Source organism: Pinus tabuliformis, chromosome 2_1 (genome assembly GCF_031772625.1).
Source record: "Pinus tabuliformis cultivar Carrire ecotype Pingquan chromosome 2_1, CPIR1, whole genome shotgun sequence".
Lineage (NCBI taxonomy): Eukaryota > Viridiplantae > Streptophyta > Pinopsida > Pinales > Pinaceae > Pinus > Pinus tabuliformis.
The window spans coordinates 822,676,281-822,691,576 of record NC_142299.1 but is presented as its reverse complement, the minus strand read 5'-3'; the positions used below and the strand labels follow the sequence as shown (position 1 = coordinate 822,691,576).

Sequence of the window (15,296 nt, the reverse complement as noted above, 5' to 3'; positions counted from 1 at the left end):
CAAAACCCTAGAATCCAAAGCTCTGATACCAAATGTTATGAAACCAGCTCAAGAAAAGATAGATCAACGCTTTAGAATTCAGCCTCTTCGAGGGGGCAACCTCCTTTACATTACATAAATGAACAATTCTTGGATGATACAAATGAAAATACCTCCTTTCTATATATAGGAGTGTAAGGGGTCATAACATAATCAGAGCCGACATAACAATAATAATGTAAGGGCACAATAATAACAATAGTGGGCTTCTATGGGGTACAATAGTAACAATATGGGCACTACATGGGTACAAAAATATAATAAGTGGGTTATACTAATAACAATAAGGGGTTACACTAGTAGTATAGGGGCCTAACAATATGACTCCTGGATAAAAAGATATGGCCAATTAAAGTCTTGGCCAATCATATTGAGCCACATCAGCTTAACCTGCCATGCGACACCTATGTGGTTGCAAAATCACATGGCGTGACATTCCAAGTGGTAGCTACCAACCCACTCATACCAAGTCATGCATAACCCCATCATATAATCCTCATAACCAATTATAGCATAATATATGTTATATATAATGGATATATTGCAGGTGCGGGCCCTCTATGGCCATGCCACCTCGTTGCATAAAATCCCGATGGGTTTTGATCCTGTCCCTCACTGAAACTATCGAGGACAACCTCCCAGGATTACGTGGCCATATATATGCGTAAAAAGGCTTATCCTACCCCTTGGCCTATAGGTAAACGGTTCCCACCACGTGAAATTTGTCCCCTCCCAACAACCCCATGCATCAGGTCACCCTGGGATTGAAGTCCTGACCATTCTATTATGTACTCTATTTGAAGTCTCTGAGGTTCTGTGGTGACGCCACCTATCATATGTGCCGGGGTGATGTCATCCTTCATCACACCATATAATTGTGGGTCCCACCACGAGTTCCAACCCCTTGTACGCACATTTTTCATGTCATAAGGAATTTTGAGGTTTTTCCTCTGTCACTTTATACTAGGTATACAATCGGCCTTACTACCACATCATCCCAATGAATAAATCCCAGTGGGATCATACTGTGACTCCTCTTGGAAATTCCAGGGAAATTTCTTCAGGAGTCCATCCAACCGCCACAAGAACTTTCCCATTGAAGGCTCATATTTCTCCTATTAAAGAGGGGTTAAGCCATTCCTTCTGAAGTCCTGCACTCCAGACTCAAATATTCTAGCCCTACGAGCTTAGTGATTATTAATGCAATTGTATGGGTCTTCACCTAAACCTACGATGCATATCCTTTAATATGCAAGGGCATAAGCCGGCCCTTCTGGGCTATCCCTCTTGAGCTTTGTCAAGACTTGATCATGACCATAAGACAACTGTATACACACACACACACACATATATAAACTCTATGTTGTCTCTTCTAATCTTTTTAATTAAACTCTAGCCAGTCTCAACCATACGTCTATATATGTAAAAACTAAACACAGGTAGAACCTGGCTACATAGATACACACATATGTATGAATATAACATTTCCTCGTGAGCTTACATGATTTAAATCAGGGCAAAATGGCCAACTCATTTCCAATTTATTTATTTAATTAATTAACAAATATGTGCTCATCTCACCATACATAGACCTTAAGCCAAATTCCAAGCCCTAAATGAACACAGGGAAAAGCCCATTCTTGTAAATATATTCAAAACACCTACAATACATTTTTCATGCCAGATTCACATCTCTCGCCATTAATCTAACCAATTAACAACTTTGTGCTAACATATATAATCAACACATGAACCATAAGTAAATAGAGATACATTAGTCCTCCAGAAATGAACCATTCCTCATCCATTGCATAGAACTTGGAATTATATAGGAAGTCACTTTTCCCAACAAATCATAATATTAAATCAATGCATTACCCTATGCTCTAGCCTTCCCAAGCTTATAGATTAGAAACAAAACCTACTAGCATTTCTTTTAACAATGTATATTCATTACAAAGATTTATCCATCTCTTCAATGTTCTGACATTCAAACTATAGTTTTGATTCAAAACCTGACAAGGTTCACACATTCCTTGCATACAAGCCATTTAGACTAGGATTATACTCAATTTAACACATGAATTTAGAACATTCCATATCCATGCCTTTAGAAACAACAATGTCCATTCAAACAAGAATACCTCATTCCTTAGCATTATAAGCCATGATAAATGATCACATTAAACAAGAATAAAGCATTTATAACATGAGAATTGTAAGCACACACTTATCTTTGATAGACTAAACTAGGTAACTGAAATTGAGACTTCAGCTCTCCACCCAACCATAGACAAAATGCAACCAAGCCTTTCTTGCAGTAGTCACCCCTAAGCCAAATTCCAAAGTTTGAGGATGGGTGCTTGAGGGATTAAACCAAATATGCCAACTGAAAAAGGGAGCTACTTCATAAAATCAACATCTCACAAGGAATACATAGGTCCACCACTTCTACCCTGCAAGTACTTCAATCAAAGCTATAACTTTACTATCATAGTCTAGAACAGGGAATCCAAAGGTCCACCACCTCCACCTTCAAATCAACAAGGGAATCCAGAGGCTATACCTCCACCCCCAAATCAACAAGGGAGTCCAGAGGCTATACCTCCACCCTCAAATCAACAAGGGAGTCTAGATCTCACTACAAAGACCAAGAAAACAAGCAAAGAGGCTAAATAACTCTACTTATCATCAATCCAAGGAACATGCCTCCACCCAAGATGGCAATCCACAGAAAACCATCTCCACCCTCCAGTCTTACAGGGAATCTAGAGACTACTTCCCTCATCCGAGAGATATTCTTCCACCCAAAATAGGGAGGGAATCCAAAGGCATACCAATTCCACCCTCAATAAATTATTTCACATGGTGGTTCCACCTAATCCTGGGAATCCAGAACCCTCTGTAAAAGCCAGAAAATAAGCAAAGGGGGCTAAAGAACTCTCCTTACCAGGAATCCAAGGGACAAGCCTCCACCTAAGTTGGAAAGGGAATCCAGAGACTACTTCCCCCACCCGAGAGATATTCTTCCACCTCCCAATGCTACACCGTATGATTGATCCATTCCTTACATTCTGGTAACAAAACAACGTTTTCTTCTCTTGCTCTAGTTTAATTGTGCGCTCCTTCGTTCTCTATTTTTCCTCTGCATCCAAAGTATCCCTTCCCCCCAATGCATGAGTGTGATGGACGATAATTCCCTTCACGAATCCTTGTCATTCCTTTCGTGGAGTTTTTTATCATCATCCCCATCACAGAGCTGCAACTGTTTTTGGTTACATGGGTGTACATTCTCTATCTCTCCACCCCACCCTCTTCGATTCTCGGTCATGGTGGTTCTCTGAGTTCGTGTGGTTGTGGGGAGGCCCTTGTGCCAGCTCTCCCTTCCACATCTTGGTTGGTTGACTTCAGGTTGTCCCTCCTGCCAACGCAACCCATCACTCTTGAATTTTTGTCCTCTTTGCCTTGTGGATTTTTCCAAGGAAAGCATGGCTCCTTGTCCTTCTTCTTCAACTAGATTAATGGCACAACTAGCCTATTTAATCACACACCTACCAACCTTCCATAGTTGTCATAAAACAATTAAGCTTCCCTCTAATCCCAAGCAATATCCTTCCTCAAACTCTCGAATATGTGTCCAAATTCTCAGGCCTTTAATTTATAATCAAAATACATAAAAATTTTACAATGTATGTAAGAGGGGAATTTTCCCAAAGGGCTGTCACAAAGAAGGGTCAGAATCTTTGCTTATGATTATGTAGCTACTCATTTTAATGTTATTCCTCCAGATTTGAGAAAGGAAATTAGTGGGTTGGAATCTCCAAATGGAATGGAACGATAAAATCATTCTAACTAAGATATGTTTGACGATGCTTGGAAAAAGATTCTTGGCCCTGGTTATTGTAGGTGCAAGCTTTTTTTTATGAATTCATTAGCTTTGCATCAAGAAATGCTCAACTCGCTGAGATTATCCTCAAAGATAAACATGCAGAAAACTATAATGTTTTCTCCTCCCTGGAGGATGTCAAAAGAATGCTTTGCAATCAATGATTCTGTTTGGACAACTTGGATTCCCATTTGGCACATGTTGAGGGTTACATTGTGAGTGATTCTGAGAAATGATTCCTTTTGGTTCCCCCAGATTCAAGTGCTCAAGTACCAGGAACAATTTCTTCTTTTGAGAATGATTAGTGATGCTGAGATTTTGCACTGTTGGTGGAAATTTGTGTTCCTCTCCTCAATCATCTTTTGTTGTTGAAAAGTTGGTTTGGTTTACAAGTATGGTGTCTTGGTTATTGATGCTTTGTAGCGATTCTGGTGGGTCTTCCTTTTCCAGGTCTTGGCGCAACTTTTTGTAATTGTACATTGTGATATTTTTGTGGCCTCTCATGTTAAATTTTGTTGTTAATGGCATGCATCCATGAGGATTTTATGGTATATTGAGGTTTGTTTGTAGCTGTTGTGAGTTTTAAATCTCTTAGTTTTAGCATGCTTTTATTGTCATTTATAATTTGCTATGTATGGGATGAAAATGCGTTGGATTAGACACCACTTAATCATATGTCCGACCGATCAATGGTGGTGAATGACCCATAATTCAATGGATGAGATTGAATAGCATGGGGGGGGGGGGGGGGGGGTGTCCGTTATCATGGTTCCACCTCCCGGTTCTAGCCACTCCATCGGTGGCCCATGTTAATCAGGTGAAATCTACGGAAAATTGGGGGTTGGGGGGTTCGCTATTGCGGTTCCAGCCGCTCCATCTAGCGGCCCATGTTAATTAGGTGAAATCTGCTGAAAGCCAGCGGGGGGGGGGGGTGGTGGTGTACCTCAATTGATATATAGAAGGGGTGGGTTGGGGGGATTCCGCTGTCATAGTTCCACCTCTCTTGAAACCTTGCTGCTTTGCGACAAAGCGTTGGGATTGTATCTGCGATGGATTGGGATGGATTGGGTTCAAGGTCATGTAAACTTGGCTCTTAGTTTCTCTATGGTTATGTGGGATTGTAAATGGGGACTGATAAACATTTTCATGAGGGAACATTATGAATCGCCTATGTAAAACATGTTTTTTTATTAATATAAAAGCCTCAGTTCACAGTTTTTTTTGACTAACATTTATATTGAATGTATTTTTTCAACTAAATTCGTAGTATAGGTACGTATAATTATAATCAAATTATCTTAGTTTAAGATGAAGACTTCTAACAACCTTTAGTTACAATATTCATTCAATTAAAACATTTTAAATATAATGATTATTTTCTATATATAATTATTTAATAAAAATAAATTTTAAATAAATTTTATTTGAAAAAAATAAAATTGATAAAAATTAACGATTATTATAAACATCCAAAAATAACTAAACCACTAACTCTACATAATACAGTTAAACAAACACTATATATATATATATATATATATATATATATATATATATATATTAATGCATACAATTAGTTAATTTATATAATATATTGGTATATTTAACCCCCCCCACCCACACACACACAGACATATATATATATATATATATATATATTAATGCATACAATTAATTAATTTATATAATATATTGGTGTGTTTAACCATATTTTGAAACAATTGAAAATGCAACAATAATAACCAGAATAATGTCTATGAAGATTCGTCATGAGAAAATTGGCTTGTTGCAAGAGTAGTGTTTTAGCAAAATCATCGCAAGGGTCTGGTTGCAATTTGGCCAATCAAACAGTAGCAGGGATCCAAGGTCTTCTTTTAAGAGTGGAAACAAGATCCATTTTAATTTTATATTTGCTATTTGTTTGGTTGGATTTGCATGAGATTTAATTTTCTGGGGCTTGGTAGATTTGTGGTAAAGATGGATAAAATATTTCAATATTGGAAATGAAAAAGTAATTAAAAGTAAAATAATTTAGTTACTTCTTAATAAGAAGAAATGTGTAATTCATTCAATTTTTAATATAAAATAATAATAATAATAATAAATATAAAAAAAATACAACATAAATAATGAAAAATTACATATAGTTTATATAAAGAGATAAAAAATTCACTATAAATCCATCCTAACCATGGATTAGCAAGCACTAAAAATGATTAAATCCCTTGACATGTAAACCTTTTTTCAAGTTTTGCAATCTAAAAAGAGGTTTGCATGAGATTTGATCCCTCTCGACACTTGGTAGATTTGTCGTTACAATGGATTTTTACTGGTGGTTAAAACATTTCAACTATAACCATCTTAAATCTCCTAGAGGGATTAAATGGCTTCAGGTGTAAACTATTTTTCAAATTTTACACTAAAATAAGTTTTCACCTCAAAATATTTGATTGCTTTCGACGCTTGGTAGATCCATGGTTAAGATGGATCTATACTTGCTTCTAAAAGTTACGTGACAAATGATTGTCAAGGCAAAAATTGAGGTATTTACCCATGTATGTTCAATGAAATAGTTAAGGCATTTACTTATCAGTGGTCAATGAAAATGTTTGGGTATTTACCCATCTGCCATCAATCAAAACTTTTGAGATATTTACTTTTTTGGACATCAACTTAAATGTTCCATTTACCTCATCCACAATGGGGAAAAAGTTTTGGGTTGACCTCCCTAGTGAATGGGGAATTTTTTGGGATTGACCTTGTTATGTTTGCAAAAAGTTAGGAATTTTACCTCACTGAGGACGGGGAAAGGATTTTGGACTGCACTATGGACAAATTGTAAATTCTTTTGATGGTGGATGGAAATACGTGTAAATACCATTCATGTAAAGTAAATTAATTTTCCAGTTCCACAACATCTACCATGTGATAGTTGCTTAGTGGTTCTGGCATGGTAGCAAGGGTGAAAACCTTCAAACGACCACATCTCAATGATCCAGACTCAAATTTTGATAAAGTTTGTACTACTAATAAGCTCTTGATGAGTAGAAGGTGATGGTGATCTCAGAAAATAGTTTTAAATTGAATAATAAAAATGAAAATTTGGTTACCCCATACCCTCGAAAAGGGACAAAGTGAGTTGAGTATGTTACAAAAGGAGGAGGAGAGAGAATCCATCTTCACACACTCCCTTTAATGATGTATCAGGGTATAAGAAAGGAGTCTCCCTCTCGTCACATCTATGAATTATTTAGGGTGATGTGGAGGTGGGGTTGTAAATGGACCCAGCTCCCATCTCTTCATGTGTATATCTCCTCATCATTATGTCTAAAGACTCATACCTTGGTGACCATGAACGCTGCATGTGGGATCAATTAGTTTACTTATGATTTAATGCTTTCCCTTCCATACACTAAAAGAAGTCTCCAAAAGAGGGGGTGATATATTGGGGGTTGATAGTGACAATATTATTCATTATCGCTAGTAGGTTCTAGAGTTTTTGCTCCTCCTTGATCTCCTATTTCCAATTGGTGTAACAACCTTGGATTGAGTAGTTCTGTGGAGAATTTCCATTGTTGTAGTGGTATTATGGCTTTTGTGAGTTCATATTGTTGAGAGAGGGACTTCACCAATGTGACAAAGAGGGATTAGTGGTTCAAGGAATTATGACATCCCTAACATCACAAAGTGGAAAGAAGGATTCAAGACAAAATATTTTGGCCAACAATTGGGTGAAGGATCAATTTTCTCTTGAAACATGGAGCTAACTACTTAATCTAAGGGTTTGGGAGACTAAAGCTCGAGCCTCCATAACCATTACTAGGGGAAAAAATGATAAATGGTCTCCACATTGACATCTTTGTGAACCCTAATTGGGTGAATAGTAGCTCACTTGAACTTCCTTCCAAAGGTCCTACTTCTCCTCCACCTCCGCTCCCATAACACCCCCCACCCTCGACCTTAGGGATAGTTACTTGGACTCATCCCATTATGGAATGTTGCTCGTGGCTGTATCTGTTAACACTTCAAAGGTGGTAGGTGTTGCTATTGTAGATTTTGGCGCACCAATGAACATTGGCTCTAACCTTGCAACCACTACAAATGAAGACATGTCAATTTAGGTGGCTTTAGTAACTAAATCCATTAATGGGTGTTAATATTTAGTTTTCCTTTTTCAAATACTTCTCTGAATGTTTTGTTAAATAATATCATTATTAGGACACTTTGTTAAGTAGTATACACACACTTCTTAGTTTAAAGAATTATGAAGGCTTCCACAATGGTTTTTTAAGGCATAATGGTTTTTTAAGGCATGCACCTATTTGTGGATTGTGGGATTTTCCTGCAAAAAAGCATATATGTTTTTGTTATTTTTCGTCATACAATTTTGACATAACATTTTTAATATTAAATCAAAATCTTCTTTTTATTGTGAAACCATTATAATATAAAATTTACTTGTTATTATAGAAAATGATAATATATTAAATTAACCATTTAATATTATTCAAAATAATGTGTTAATGAGGTTCCTAGGGTCAACTTGATTGGTGATGGTTGTGATATGAAGTCTTATGTAAAGTTTGTGGTTCGAAGTTCAAATCCCCTAATTTACCATGTGGGTTGTGCGAAGGGTGCATATGTGTCAACCTAGAGGTTATAATAGTTGTTGTCGTGTCTTGTTAAGTGAGTATCAACTATGGGCAATCTTATGTCACATGAATACAAACAAGACCGTTACAAATTCCTAAAAAAAAAAATACAAAACAAACAAACAAACAAACATAATATATTAAAAAAATATACTAACAACCTAAATTTTTTTAAAACCATATTTAAGAAGACTCTATCTTTATCATTACATTTTTAAAATGATTTATAAATTACAAATTTAATATTTACATTTAATAAATCTAAAATCAAAGTTAAACTAAGATAATAATAAATTAAATTTTAATAAGTATTGAAAGATAATAACCAGATGTAACTTAGTTATCCTTATACATATTCTTATGGAGCCCATCTCCAACTCTACAAAATATTTTAATTACTTAAATTAATATTCAAAATTATGTGGATTTGAAAAATTTTAATCTCATTAATTACCATATGTTAATTATTCTTATTGATAGTAGAGCTCTTCAATCTCATTAATTACCATATTACTATATGTTAATTATTCTTATTCATAATAGAGTACCAATCATAGTAGAATACAAATAATTATAATAAAAAATTCATTTGAGATTGGAACTTCTAACTACCTTTAATTCCAATGTTCATTCAATTAAAACATTTTAAATGTCATAATTATTTATATATAATAATTAAAACATTTTAAATGTAATAATTATTTATATATAATAATTAGAACATTTTAAAGGTAATAATTATTTATATATAATAATTAATCGATAAAAAATATAAATAATTTTATTTAAAAAAACAAAATTTATCAAAATTCTGAAAAGAACTAAATCACTAACTCTATTTAAATAAATTTTATTTTAAAAAACAAAAATTATCAAAATAAAGAGTTATTATAAATATCTGAAAAGAACTAAACCACTGACTCTACCTAAGTTAAACAAACATGATACAAAACATATATACACACCTATATTTTGTAAAATGTATATTAATTAATTAATTTATATGATATATGGGTGTATTTGACCATATTTTAAATTAATCGAGAAGGTAATTTTTTTAATTAGGAAAATGGGTAAATTTGTTTATTGAAGAGACTTAGGTTGACTAGACTATCTAAAGCAACTATCCCACTATCGACAAACCATGCTAAATTGGTAAACTGAATTTCAAACCTATATTACTTGACAAATACGCTCTAATACAGGACTTCCACCGTTCAACCTGACCAAATAAACTGAAAAAATAACATTAATAACGAAAGTAATGTTTATGAAGAGTCGTCACGAGATAATTGGCCCGCTGCAAGAGTAGTCTTTTCTAAAAGTCTGGCCAATCAAGGGGTAGCAGGTATTCAAGGTCCTCTTCCAAGGGCCGCCACCAGATAGGACGATTTTAACCCCATACCTGCTATTTGTTTGGTTAGAATTGCTCAGTTGGGATGGATAGTTACGCCAAACGCAATAGAAAAAGAGTTTTGAAGATGTTGGAAGGTCCTCCAAGATACTTAACTATATATCTACTTAAAAATATACTTCTGTACTTAAAAATATACTTCTACTCATTGTCCAGATCAGATACTTTATGCAGATGAGATATTTTTTGTGTATACATATATCCTACCTTTGTTTCCTTGCGATATAATTACTTCTCTTTTGCTTTTGCGTGATACAGACTTCACTACTCACGCTTCTCCCACCAGCCGTATAATGAGAGTAGGGTAGATTTGAGATGGACTCCAGGTGTGATTCCTCATCATTGGATAGCCTAATCCAGGACTGCAATCACTATTTTTTAAATCCCCAGTTGGCTTGGTGCGTGCAATCGATGCAGAGGAAGAGTGAATTGAAAGAAAAATCTGGCAATTGGATGAGATATCTGCACTGCCCAAAAGAATTGCAGTACAGTATTTCTACTGATCCGTGAAGAAAAATCCATGTTGGCAGTCTTCAGAATTCTCCAATCTCCTAAGAATAAATTCATCAGAGATTGAACCAACATGGATCATTGAATTAAAAATCGGTGTTGAGATCCAAGATGGACGAAACATTGCAAAATATTCGGCACAAGGAGATCTCCCATAAGCAAAAACCAATGCCTTTGAGAAGCAAAAATTTACCCAGCAAGCATGCAGGCGTTATCCCACATGGATCATCAGACTACGGGTCTGATACAGCTCTTGATAATCCAGATCTGGGTCCTTTCCTGCTTAAGGTGGCCAGAGACCTGATTATATCTGGTGACAATCCTTATAAGGCTCTGGAATGTGCTTCAAGGGCTGCAGAATCCTTCGACAGATGCTCTGATGGGAAGCCCAGCATTGAGTTCGTGATGAGTTTGCATATACTGGCAGCAATTCATTGCAGTTTGGAGCAGTTTGAGGAGGCCATTCCTGTATTGGAACGCTCCATCAGAGTCCCTGTGATGGATGATGAGCCTGAATATGCTCTTGCAGCATTTGCAGGCAATATGCAGCTGGGTGACACCTATGCCATGTTGGGAAGGATTGGGGATTCACTGAATTGTTATCACAAGGGGATGGAGATTCAGAAAGAGGTGTTGGGAGACATGGATCCGAGGGTTGGGGAAACTTGCAGGTATGTGGCAGAGGCCCATGTGCAGGCAATGCAGTTTTCGGAGGCTGAGAAGTTCTGCCAACGTGCTCTGGAGATCCATAAGATGCATGGTGGTCTGGCTTCTGTAGAAGAGGCCGCTGACAAGAGGCTGATGGCACTTATCTGCGAAGGGAAAGGGGATTATGAAGAAGCCCTTGAGAATTTAGTGCTGGCAAGCATGGCATTGATGTCTCATGGCTTGGATGTTGAAGTGGCCACTGTGGATTGCAGCATTGGGGACACATATCTGGCAATGAGAAAGGATGATGAAGCTGTGTTCACCTATCAGAAGGCTCTCACCGTGCTCAAGTCTAAGAAGGGCGAGAACCATCCTAGTGTTGCTGCAGTTTATGTTCGCCTTGCAGATGTATACAGTAAGACTGGGAAATTGAGGGAGGCTAGAGCATTTTGTGAGAGTGCTCTAAGGATTTATGAGAAGCCCAACTCGGGAAGCCCCCTACCTGATATTGTAAGCGGGTTGACTGATATAGCAGTGATCTATGAGGGCATGAACGAGCCTGAACATGCTTTGGGTCTTCTTCATAAGGCGTTGGAAGCCTTGCGTGATGCTCCTGGTCAACAGAGTGTGATAGCAGGCATTGAAGCACAGATGGGTGTTGTATACTCTGTCTTGGGGAAGCATGCTGAGGCACGAGATTTGTTAAGGAATGCCATTGCAAAATTGAGGGCCAGTGGGGAGATGAGATCTGTCTTCTTTGGCATTGTTTTGAACCAAATGGGACTGGCTTGTGTGCAGTGCTATGCTATAAATGAAGCTGCAGATTTGTTTGAAGAATCAAGGTTGATTTTGGAAGAGATCTGCGGTCCCTATCATCCTGATACGCTTGCTGTCTGTAGCAATCTGGCTGGAACGTATGATGCAATGGGCAGGTGAATAAATTTAAAATTTTTATTGAATTGCCTCCATGGTGGTAATTGTAGTTTGATTTTGATTCTGAGTTCATTGCTTCAACATAAATCCAAGCTTTTTAGGCATTCACATTCTCATGGTGGCTTGGGAGGTCTGCACAAGTTTCTTAGGAATTTTGAATCATTTTCGATGATTTCACTCATAGACAGGGGTTGAAAAATAAAAACTTATTGATGGTTGTTTTAGTATCTGCATGTCTTTTTAATCCCTTGAGATTCTCAGTCAACCCATTATGCTGAAGTGCAAGCAATTTTTTGGTGGGTCAACAGAACAGGTCCATTAGTTTGCCTCTGCATACCCTGAAGTCCTCCAAGTTTTCAATGAATCCATTATACTGAGGCATTTTCCCTGTGCTTTTTCTTTTCAACTAGTCTGGCCGTGTTCACTTTACCTCAAATCAGTTATTCACACTCACAAACTGTTCCATGTACTAATTAACAAAATTTCAGTGGAATGTTCACCATTATATTTTACATTAATGTTGTTTCTCTCTATATATACTAGTCATTTTGAAAATTCATAAGGTTTTTGTAGTAAATTATACTTTGGTATTGCATTCCTCTATGAATTTCTGTCTGAAATGAACAACTTTATCTCATGTACAGGTTGGATGATGCAATTGGTGTATTGGAGCATGTGGTAGGAATTAGAGAAAAGAAACTTGACACAGAAAACGCAGATGTGGATGTTGAGAAACAGAGGCTGACAGAGCTATTGAAAGAAGCTGGGAAGGCTAAAAGTTGGAAGGCAAAATCCCTTCAAAGTGTACCAAGTTCCCAGAATAAGAAAAAGTAAGACACCAGAGGATACAACATATGATGATAACCCATAAGATCATCTACTGTATGGAAATTGATTAAATCAGAAGATATCTCTGCATTGTTCATTTGTGACAGATTGTTGTAGGACCTTGAAGAGTCTAATAAAGGACTGATCTAACTGGACACTGCTGGTTTTCAAGGTTCCTAGAGTCTATCTATAGATTTTCTGATTGATTTGGAAATTGCATACTTCATTATATACAAAATTTCATTAAACAGAATAGCATGAGGATGCCTAATAAAGACAGAGTTACATTCAGTCCCCAAGTTTGCCTAATAAGGACAGAGTTACATTCAATCCCCAGAGAGAAACCAAAAAAAATGTGCTTAGAAAAAGTGGTCTATTTGAACCTGTATCTAATGGTCTCAGGATGGGCCAAGTGCTGCTAATATTCTATCTTTTGATGATCTGGTTTTAAACAACATTTCTTTGAACAAGGATTGGATTTGTTCAGATTCTTCGCGGTCTAAACGTTGTCATTATTGTACAGATTTTACAAAAACTGTACAATTGCAATGCATTTTCATTGTGATATGGTCATATGGCTTTAAAGTGTACTGGGGTCATGGGGTTTCTTAGCTCTTATGTATTAATTTTTAAAGCATACCAAGATAGTTTTACTTATATGTTCTCAATAACTGAAATTTTGTTTTTTGCTCATTGCATTAAAAAAAAGAACTCTGAGATCTTCAAGAAGAAGGCAGTCTTCAGAAGAAACAGAGCTAACTTATAGAAAATTTACTCTATTATAAATAGAAAAAAATGCATAGCTAGAAAACCAAATCCAAGTGCAGAAGCTGCAAGTTAAGCAGACAAATGCATAGGCAAATCCAAGTGCAAAAATGTCTTGGTGATCATATCTGAAAGGCTCGTTTTAGATATATTATGAAGGCACAGTTACATTTGTTCTAAATAGTTAGGTGATTTTATATACCGTTACAACTTTATATATAGTTTTATAGGTTGAATTAGGAAAAACATGAATAGTTATATTTAAAATTTCGATTTAACATTTTGGTAAAGTACCTATATATAGATGAGTTCGTTTTGCAGCGTTTCAACCCACATACTCTACGCCATGTTTCAATTGCCAAAAAACATTTAAATGTTTTTTTACCAACATGATTGAGTCTTGCCGCTCCATCTTGGTTTGTGTAAAAAATTATTTACAAGGGCATTTATGTAAAATTTTATTATACTTATTTGCGATCACATTGCATGTAAGAACCGTTTCAAGGTATTTCGTAAATTTTCATTTTTGTGATTGTCCTAGTTTGTATGCTACTTTGAAATGTAATTAATGTTGACAATATCACTTAGATTTGTTTTTCAATTTGTCTTGACAATGAACCATACTAGTTGGTCGTTTCGACAAATGATTCTCTATGTGATTTTGCTGAAATCTCTAACAATCAAGGATGGTTATATATATATATATATACTAGATATATATATACCAGCGCTTGTATTTATAATGAAAATAATAGGTTATATTTTATAAATGTTAAAAATGCAAAATGAATATTTTTATAATATTAAGTAGATAAATAGTAATATTAATGTATATTATATTTTTTTATTACATTATTTTAGTATGGAAGAAATGTTGTAATGTTTTATTATAACTGTCAAGGTATGGTGTTACACCTATTCAGTTTTGTTTTGATTGCGCATTAGTTTGTCTTTGACAAAAAATTATTAAGTAGATAAATAGTAATATTAATGCATGTTATATTTTTTTTATTGCGGTGAGAGATGTTATTTTAGTATGGAAGAAATGTTGTAATGTTTTATTATAATTGTCACAGGTATGGTGTTACTCGCATTCAATTTTGTTTTGATTGTGCATTGGTTTGTTTTTGACTAAAAATTTATGCTGCTTATCCATAGTTTAACATTGATAAATATTTTTTTCTGTTATTTTATTATTATTATTTAAATCTATTTATTTGTAAGGTGTTTGATTAAGGTCTTGTTATGGGTTGTTTAGTAACTTCCATTTCTATTAGTTACTAATTTTTTATTTTTAGTTTTATTTCCTTTTTATTTATTTGTGATTTTTTTTCTTTTGTTTTTTATTATTCCATTTTCATGACTTTTACCTTTTTTTTCTCCATATTTTTAATTTAAAATGACTTATTATTATATTAAAATCACATTTTAATAAATTTAATTATAAAAAATTATATAGATTAATAAAAAATAAAACACATAAATATATATAAAAAATAAACACACATATATTAAAGTGTATATATGTTAATAGAAACGATATTAGTTAATAACATTTCTTAATTTTTGGTGAAGGCATTCAAAAATAGAGTGTTTAATTATTTGTTTTATTTTTGTTATG

General features: G+C 35.1%; 1 protein-coding gene across 1 annotated transcript; it reads left to right on the top strand.

Annotated features, from left to right (window-relative positions):
• The first annotated feature begins 10,267 nt into the window (after nucleotides 1–10,267).
• On the top strand, nucleotides 10,268–13,085 carry LOC149203176 (protein KINESIN LIGHT CHAIN-RELATED 1-like). The gene is made up of 2 exons (XM_089403359.1): nucleotides 10,268–12,081; nucleotides 12,727–13,085. The coding sequence occupies exons 1-2, from the start codon at nucleotides 10,613–10,615 to the stop codon at nucleotides 12,914–12,916; spliced, it is 1,659 nt and encodes a 552-aa protein (XP_089259485.1). The 5' UTR covers nucleotides 10,268–10,612; the 3' UTR covers nucleotides 12,917–13,085.
• The last annotated feature ends 2,211 nt before the right edge of the window (nucleotides 13,086–15,296 follow it).